At 43.1% G+C, this 10,173-nt stretch overlaps 1 protein-coding gene across 1 annotated transcript in view; it reads right to left on the bottom strand.

The window, feature by feature from the left end:
• The window catches only part of LOC145877322 (tripartite motif-containing protein 16-like), a 13,061-nt gene extending 5,478 nt beyond the window's left edge, over positions 1–7,583 (bottom strand). The window contains exons 1-2 of the mRNA XM_082972637.1: positions 6,927–7,583; positions 6,397–6,492 (exon numbers count right to left, since the gene is read on the bottom strand). Coding sequence (XP_082828763.1) covers positions 6,397–6,492; positions 6,927–7,523 — 693 coding nt within the window. The 5' untranslated portion in view covers positions 7,524–7,583. The remainder of the gene's footprint in view (positions 1–6,396; positions 6,493–6,926) is intronic.
• Positions 7,584–10,173: the final 2,590 nt, after the last annotated feature.

Here is a 10,173-nt window from a genome sequence, read left to right as displayed (position 1 = left end):
CTATTTATTAACTTACCTCCTTTATCTTACCTCATTTGCACATCTGTATATAGACTTTTCTATTGTGTTATTGACGGTACGTTTGTTTATTCCATGTGTAACTCTGTGTTGTTGTTTGTGTCACACTGCTTTGCTTTATCTTGGCCAGGTCGCAGTTGTAAATGAGAACTTGTTCTCTACTGGCCCACCTGGTTAAATAAAGGACTTGTTCTCAACTAGCCCACCTGGTTAAATAAAGGAATTGTTCTCTACTAGCCTACCTGGTTAAATAAAGGACTTGTTCTCAACTAGCCTACCTGGTTAAATAAAGGACTTGTTCTCAACTGGCCTACCTGGTTAAATAAAGGACTTGTTCTCTACTAGCCTACCTGGTTAAATAAAGGACTTGTTCTCAACTGGCCTACCTGGTTAAATAAAGGACTTGTTCTCAACTAGCCTAACCTGGTTAAATAAAGAACTTGTTCTCAACTGGCCCACCTGGTTAAATAAAGGTGGAATAAAATAAACAGTAATGGCATTATCCCGGCAACACAGAGAAAACATGATGAACAGTCTGTCATTGTAGAAAACGGACAACCCCTCCTCAACTCCCAGATCAACCCGAGCCAATCAGCTATTGGTGTCCAGGGCTCCATGTAATACCCTCCACTGGATGACCCCTGACCTTTCCAGCACTGGGAGCTTATAGAGCACCCTCCACCTATACCCTGCCATGCTCTCAGCCTCCACAACCCCCTGCCTCGGATGCCCCTTCCCTCCCGCTAAGCCCACCTCCGTACGGTACAGTAGCCTCTGTGCTGCTTTGAGTCAGAACGCTGCCACCCTGCTCTCCAGGTCCACCAAACCCAGTGATCAGTGGTTCCTCCCAGACCCACGGCCCAGGCACCACCCCCCCCTCCTCTCGTGTGGGTCTCAGCAGCTGCCAGGCCCTCAGTACTGCAGCATAGAAATCAGAGACCCCTGTTGTATTGAGTCTCTCAGAGACGACCTCAGAGTTGACAAGGTAAAACTCTGTTGTTCTGCCGCTGAACAAGGCAGTTAACCCACTGGTCCCCAGGAGGCCGTCATTGTAAATAGAATTTGTTCTTAACTGACCTGCCTAGTTAAATAAAGGTTTCATTAAAAAGTCTGGCAATAACTTAACTTTTCATTATTTAGACAGACTCCTCTAAATAATAAATATAATAAAATAACAAAAATAACAGTTAAATGCTAAGTACTATACATAGGTTTATTTAAAAAATAACAATAGAACCTATTTAGTACTATAATGGTATTTACTAACATAATATTATTACTATAATAGTTTCTAAAGGGGTTCTAGGCTACCCTACCCTAGAATTAGGGTTCAGGATAAAACAGGTTATACGTAGGGTTAGAGTTTCTGTACAGCACTTTGTGACATCTGCTGATGTAAAAAGGTCTTTATAAATACATTAGATTGATTGTTAGGTTCAGGGTATTTAAAGAGATAAACTGTATGGGTTTATATCTCTCTTGCTCCTCCCTGTGGTCTTCTGTGGGAACTACATACCTCATTCACCACACTTGATAGGCTCATAATCTGAGGTAGCAACTGAGTCAGAGCTACAAATCAATGATCTCCACCTATCCATTAGGTTTACAACTCAGTGAACCTGCGCAGCATTCTCTCTATTTGATGTCTACGAACCAACAGATTTCAACGATTATCATATTACCCAGCAGCCATTTAGAAACAAATAAAAAAAGGTTATTTCTTTTTATTCTTTCTTCTGACTGTTTAAATCGGACACATCTTGAAAAAGAGAACAGGGACATGCGATTTGTTGAGAATTTACACCTTTTAATATATATAAAAAAAATATATATACAGTTAACCATGACCAGAACATGTTTAACGTTTGATGGTTTTGCGCCAACCATCCCTGTAGGTCACTACAATCTATAACCAGGTGAACAGTGAGCTTCCTCACCAAGTAGCTGTAACCTAGTTAATAATAAGTTACCTGAGGTAAACCTACAAGGATAGTTAATAATAAGTTACCAAAGGTAAACCTACAAGTTTAGTTAATAATAAGTTACCTGAGGTAAACCTACAAGTTTAGTTAATAATAAGTTACCTGAGGTAAACCTACAAGGATAGTTAATAATAAGTTACCTGAGGTAAACCTACAAGGTTAACGCGGGCTGGAAGAGAATTACTTCAAAACCACAGCAAACAGCTGGGACATATAGTAATATTATATATATATAATATTATATCACTGGGCTCCTCTGTGCTAACAAACCCTGTGTACCACCCCTCCCCTGTTTAACCTTGAATTTCGTTCAGAAAAACACTTCCACATTTAGCAAAACTAACCAACTCTTTACGGATCTGTTCGGTGGTAATAAACGGAGGCAGATTAGACACCACTACTCTTGTCGAAATCAGCACCAACACAACCCCTCACATAAATCATACTGGTAACTAGCCGGGTAACAAGACTCACCTTTTACATTACCACAACCACCGCCTTGTTCATTCTGGATACAGAGTGTATATGTTCCTCTCCCACCTGTTCACCGACCAGGATCAATAATTCCTCCACACCATTCTCCACAACGCACCTGAAGAGACAGCGTTTCTTCTCCACTCGGTTGAGGACATCAAACTACCCTACTCCCTCCTCAACTCTAACCGATAAACAGCGGAAACCGATAAACAAACCCTCCCACCATGACAAAATACATTTGGAAAATAGGCAAAAGAATAGCTGCACTCTTTACGAACGACAAAACCTCACGTTACCAACTTCTTCTTCTTCTATGGTATAATGGCGGTCCTCAAACCAACGTTAAAGGAGCGTGGCGCCTCCTACTGTGCTGGAGTGTGTTCAATCACGGTTTACGCCATTTCTAAATCCTCCTACCTAACTCGGTACTTCTGAGAAAATAAAAAAATAAAAATAAAAAAGATCCCTACTAACGTCTAATAGACCCTCCCCCATCCCCCAAATCCCTTCCAAACCCCCATCATACCCAGTCCAACCTCAATGACCCTACACTTCAATCTTTCCCTCTCTTCAACATCCTTACAACAATATAACAACACATGCTCCACCGTTTCATTGACAATACCCTCCAGACACAAACCATTCACATGCTGCCAACCAGATGGAAGGACCAGTTCAATGTACAATGTCCTAAACACAATCGAGTAAACACCACCTCTTCCTTCCTAATCTGACCTTTGAACCTTGGTCCACCGACCTTTCTTTGGAGGGCATATAAATGCCGTCCCTTGTGCTCAGAGTCCCATCTCTTCTGCCACACATCTATCAAAATGGCCCTGATCTCACATTTGTCCTCACCTCTACCCAGTGGAACATTAATATATATTATATCTTGTTTTAAAGTTATTTTAGCTAACGAGTCTACAATTTCATTCCATTCCACACCTGAATGTGCTGGGACCCAGCAGAATCTCACTACTAGACCCATTCTCTCAATTCTCCATAATAACATTAATACCTCCAATAGTAGGTCACTCCTAATAGATTTACCAGATGATAAACTATTCAATACAGACAGAGAATCTGAGGATACTATAACTCTAACAGGTTGTACGTCCTCCACCCACTGGAGGACAACTATTATCACCAACAGTTCAACTGAGTACACTGACAGTTCATCTGTTAGTCTTCTACATATCTGCACATCACATTCAGGAAGGTAAACACCTGCTCCTGTGGGCCCACTATCTGGGCCCTTGGATCCATCTGTGAAAAGAGGTAAAAAAAGCATAACAACTTCTACCAATGTAATTGTCAACCAGTTTCCCTTTATCACTGACTTCTGACCCAATCTTTCCTTTTGTCTACCAAGGTTAGATCAACAACAGGATCTGGGAGTAACCATGGAGGAACATCCCCTATCACCACAGAAAGGGCCAACCTCCAACTCCCTGAAACTACTCTCATCAGCAAGCTTTCCAACTGTCCAACCAAAACCACTGCCTTGTCTACTAGTATATTCCCAACAGTCATCTAGAACAGTAGCAGTGGGATGCTCAACCTCACAGCCTTTCAACCCAATAAGCTAATGACAATTTATTACGTCGTATATCCAAAGGCATCTCACCTGCCTCAACTGGACTATAATATAAATACATGATATTATGGGATACAAAATGGGAAAAGGGGAAATTATGATAATACTAAAAAAACACCCTTCTAACTAACCCTACATTCATTAAAACCCACTACCCCCATTCCACTACTTTGACCCTATCTGCTCCTGCACCAGGCCAACTAACCCTACACTCATTAAAACCCACTAGCCCATTCCACTACTTTGACCCTATCTGCTCCTGCACCAGGCCAACTAACCCTACACTCATTAAAACCCACTACCCCCATTCCACTACTTTGACCCTATCTGCTCCTGCACCAGGCCAACTAACCCTACACTCATTAAAACCCACTACCCCCATTCCACTACTTTGACCCTATCTGCTCCTGCACCAGGCCAACTAACCCTACACTCATTAAAACCCACTACCCCCATTCCACTACTTTGACCCTATCTGCTCCTGCACCATGCCAACTAACCCTACACTCATTAAAACCCACTACCCCATTCCACTACTTTGACCCTATCTGCTCCTGCACCAGGCCAACTAACCCTACACTCATTAAAACCCACTACCCCCATTCCACTACTTTGACCCTATCTGCTCCTGCACCAGGCCAACTAACCCTACACTCATTAAAACCCACTACCCCATTCCACTACTTTGACCCTATCTGCTCCTGCACCAGGCCAACTAACCCTACACTCATTAAAACCCACTACCCCATTCCACTACTTTGACCCTATCTGCTCCTGCACCAGGCCAACTAACCCTACACTCATTAAAACCCACTACCCCATTCCACTACTTTGACCCTATCTGCTCCTGCACCAGGCCAACTAACCCTACAATCATTAAAACCCACTACCCCATTCCACTACTTTGACCCTATCTGCTCCTGCACCAGGCCAACTAACCCTACACTCATTAAAACCCACTACCCCCATTCCACTACTTTGACCCTATCTGCTCCTGCACCAGGCCAACTAACCCTACACTCATTAAAACCCACTACCCCATTCCACTACTTTGACCCTATCTGCTCCTGCACCAGGCCAACTAACCCTACACTCATTAAAACCCACTACCCCATTCCACTACTTTGACCCTATCTGCTCCTGCACCAGGCCAACTAACCCTACACTCATTAAAACCCACTACCCCCATTCCACTACTTTGACCCTATCTGCTCCTGCACCAGGCCAACTAACCCTACACTCATTAAGACCCACTACCCCATTCCACTACTTTGACCCTATCTGCTCCTGCACCAGGCCAACTAACCCTACACTCATTAAAACCCACTACCCCCATTCCACTACTTTGACCCTATCTGCTCCTGCACCAGGCCAACTAACCCTACACTCATTAAAACCCACTACCCCATTCCACTACTTTGACCCTATCTGCTCCTGCACCAGGCCAACTAACCCCACACTCATTAAAACCCACTAGCCCATTCCACTACTTTGACCCTATCTGCTCCTGCACCAGGCCAACTAACCCTACACTCATTAAAACCCACTACCCCCATTCCACTACTTTGACCCTATCTGCTCCTGCACCAGGCCAACTAACCCTACACTCATTAAAACCCACTAGCCCATTCCACTACTTTGACCCTATCTGCTCCTGCACCAGGCCAACTAACCCTACACTCATTAAAACCCACTACCCCCATTCCACTACTTTGACTCTATCTGCTCCTGCACCAGGCCAACTAACCCTACACTCATTAAAACCCACTACCCCATTCCACTACTTTGACCCTATCTGCTCCTGCACCAGGCCAACTAACCCTACACTCATTAAAACCCACTACCCCATTCCACTACTTTGACCCTATCTGCTCCTGCACCAGGCCAACGGCCTGGGAGGACGGGACACCACCACTCAACACACCCTGGAACTCTTCTGAAGTCAAATCTAGTATGACCAAATACTTCTCTGCAGCTGCCACCAAAACATATTTTTTTTCAGTGATTTACATTCCATTTCTGCGGTACAGTTGATAACCATTTGCTATGAACACTAAGAAGCCAACCTTACTGAAGCATATATCACTGGTTGGCCCATCCCTCTGTGCTGTCACAGATCTACTACTCACAGGGATCCTCTCAGGATCCTTCAGCCTTGACCCATCCTCCTCTACTTTCTTCACTGCCTCAGCAGTGACAACCTGTTCCCAACAGTGGGGTCAGTGGGATTGGATAGGGGCCCCTCTACCTCTCTCTCTCTCTCTCTCTCTGACTGGAGGAGACAGGTGAAATGGTGTGTCTCCTCTGGTCAACAATACTCACCTTGAAAGACTCCACAGCCTGTTGGAGCTCCTTCAGCTCCTTCTCTCTCTCCTGGAATCTCTGCTGGACCTTCTGCTGACTCATCCCCAGCTGCCTCTGTGGAGAATCACTCTTCAATGAGCTATCAAGCTTTATTAGTCCAGTAGATCAATAGTATAGTAATGTGACATAGGGCCCATAGAGAGGAAGATCTAAAAAAAATGGATGGTCCATTTACTAAATGATATTTATTTGTTGCTATGTGAATGATTATAGTTTTTATGGTAGGACTACATGTATCAACAGGTTGAGACTGAACTTTGGACTCATAAAAGGGTATTCAGAATGATAATAGTGTTTGACATTATAAAATGGTGATACATCTGGAGAATCTGGGTTGACATATCTATATACTCAAGGTTTGTGTTCATATTTGTTCTGCTGAGGATCCATTTCATTTGAATGATCTCATATTCAAACAGCCTTAGTTCCTACTGTATCTTTAATTCTTTGTTTATCAGACAGTCACCAACAAGTTGTTCTGGTCTTACCTGTTTCTCAGTCATCTCTGCTGCAGCTGACACTGTATCATGGCCTTTATGTTCATCCATCACACACTGATAACAGATACACTGCTGATCGGTACGACAGTAAACCTCCAGCAGTTTGTCATGATGAGAGCAGATCTTCTCCTGTAGTTGTGCGGTGGCTTTGACCAGCTTGTGCTTCTTCAAAGCAGGAGATTCGTAGTGAGATTGGAGGTGAGTCTCACAGTAAGAGGCCAGACACACCAGACAGGACATGAGGGCTTTCTGCTTTCTGGTCCCAGTGCAGAAATCACACGCCACATCTCTAGGTCCAGCATAGCACAGAGCAGGAGGGGGAGCAGCCTGGAGTCCTGTCTTCTTCAGTTTCTCCACCACCTCAGCCAACATGTTATTTTTCCTCAGATTAGGCCTTGGAGTGAAGGTCTCTCTGCACTGAGGACAGCTATAGACCCCTTTCAGAACATCCTGATCCCAGCAGCCCTCAATACAGCTCCTACAGTAACTGTGTCCACAGGCAGTAGTGACCGGTTCCTTCAGTAGATCCAGACAGACAGAACAACAGAACTGGTCCTGGTCCAGCAGAACTCCCTGTTGAGCCATTTGGACGGTTGTTCACTCTCACACAGACAGACGAGACAGAGACTCAGATCAGTTTCGTTTCCTCAGAATAGAGTTTGTGGGAGGGGGAGGGATTTCCTGGTTCTGCCAGAGGGGTGGGGTTAGAGGGAGGGAGGGGTTAGAGGGAGGGAGGAAGAGAGAGAGGAACTGCATGCAACAGCAAGAGGGAGACAAATAGTCTTGTTCCTTGGTTAGAGCCCTTAACATGGAATAAATGAAATAATGAATCTTAAAATGTGAGTTATTAGAATATAAATGGTAACAGTTTCTATGAAGTACATATTATAATTATTTTAATGACCTTTATAATGCCTTATAATACACTTATGTGTTCTAATAAGCAATAAGGCCTGAGGAGGTGTGGTATATGTAAGGATTGCGGACCTGGTGGCAGTGAAGTCAGACGCAGGAGAGCAGAGATAGGTAATAGCCGGAGCAGTTTAATACAAAACGAACCTACATGGGTACAAAACCCGATGCGCACCAGTAACAGAGTACAAGCACTTACAAACAAACAATTCCACACAAGGACATGGGGGGAACAGAGGGTTAAATACACAACAATTCATGATGGAAATGGAAACCAGATGTGTAAGAAAACAAGACAAAACAAATGGAAAATGAAAAGTGGATCGACGATGACTAGAAGACCGGTGACGCCGACCGCCGAACAAGGAGAGGAAATGACTTCGGTGGAAGTGGTGACAGTATATGGCTAATATACAGTACCACGGCTAAGTGCTGTTTTTAGGCACGACGCAAAGCGGATTGAGAATTATGTAACACTTTCAAAAATACAATCAAATAAAAATGTTATTGGTCACATACACATATTTAGCAGATGTTATTGTGGGTGTAGTGAAATGCTTGTGTTCCTGGTTCCAACAGTGCAGTAGTATCTAACAATACACCCTAATGTAAATGTCACAGGTGTCGTAGGGTTTAGACCAAGACGCAGCGGGAAAATGTACACTCATCTTCTTTTATTAAAGGACAAAGAACAGGCCGGTAAGGAACAAAGCTATACACAGCAACAATCTGCCACAAAACCCCCATGACAAAACAAACTCCTAATTATAGGACCTTCAATCAGAGGCAACGATAACCAGCTGCCTCCAATTGAAGGTCCAACCCCAATTAACTAAACATAGAACTACAATAGACAAGACAGAACATAGAAAAACACTAACATAGAACATAGACTAACAAACCCCGGACCACATAAACCAAACACCCCTCTACCTAAATACATAGCCCGAACCACAGGATGCCTATTTAAAAACACTTTTTCAACATTTCAAGATAGCAGTTAGTTCAGTTTGATCTTATTAAAGACAGCTGTATAATTCTTTTATTCATTTTGACATATTGTTTGTGACCACTTTTTTTGCTCTGCTTGAAGGCTGTCAAGTTCTTCTCAGGAGGAGAATCACTTAGCCTTTCGACTAATTTTCAAATGATAGGATGCCTATTTTAAAACACTTTCTCTACATTTCAAGATAGCAGTTAGTTAATTTTGAGCAAATCAAAGACAGCTGCAACTTTATTTTATTAATTTTCACCATTTTTTTACACACAATTATTCTAAGTCTCTGTCATTGAACTATGTTGAGCCGTGTGCCTGGTGATTGAACAGGTTACCAGGTGTGTTTTTGAATATAGTTCTTAATGGCTTCAGTGGTGTGCTGGGGTCCATTGCTTGCTAAGGGGGAACCTCCCACCCAGGTTCAGCCAACAGGGGGCGCACCCAACCCCTCTAGTAAAACGGAATGTCTCTCTCTCTCTCTCTATGAAAAAAGCCCCACCTCCTCTTAATTTTTTATGACAAATTCAAGAGCCTCTGTATACATTTTTACACATTTTTTCCCCACTCTCTACTTTGTACAATGACAGAGAAGTGGGACTGTCGTTTTTCTGACAAGTTCTCTCATTGATCTCAGGTTCAGCCACCAGGGGGCACCCACCCTCCATGAAAACTTTCATAGGCTCTCTTTCACTCAGTAATCATGTAACAAGTCGACAGGCTCCCAGAGGCAGGGCAATCAAAGGCTCCAACTCACTGAACTGCCCATCAGCCCAGCCATTGTTATTATTCATACCAGCCGTTCTACAGTGAAGCGGGTTGATTAGTAGGTTGGAACCCCGTTACAACGGACACTTTACAATGACGCAACAATCAGCGTTTGAGCTGGACACACTCATTTAGAACGCTTGTTTAGAACGCTGTTTTAGAACACTCATTTAGAACGCTGGTTTAGTACGCTTGTTTAGAACGCTCTTTAGAAAGCTCGTTTAGAACCCTCTTTAAAACGGACAGTTTCCAATGACGCAACAATCAGCGTTTGAGCTGGACACACTCTTTTAGAACCCTCGTTTAGAACGCTCGTTTAGAACGCTGTTTTAGAACACTAATTTAGAACACTCGTTTAAAACGGCCAGTTTACAATGACGCAACAATCAGCATTTGAGCTCGACACACTTTTTTTTTCAGAAACTATTTACACAAAAACACACACAGTAAATGGTTCAGATATTCACAGAAGTGTGTGTATATATATATATATATATACACTGCTCAAAAAAATAAAGGGAACACTTAAACAACACAATGTAACTCCAAGTTAATCACACT

Source organism: Salmo salar, unplaced genomic scaffold (assembly GCF_965601325.2).
Source record: "Salmo salar unplaced genomic scaffold, fSalSal1 ptg000861l, whole genome shotgun sequence".
NCBI classification, from domain to species: domain Eukaryota; kingdom Metazoa; phylum Chordata; class Actinopteri; order Salmoniformes; family Salmonidae; genus Salmo; species Salmo salar.
This window is presented reverse-complemented; position numbering and strand designations above follow the sequence as displayed.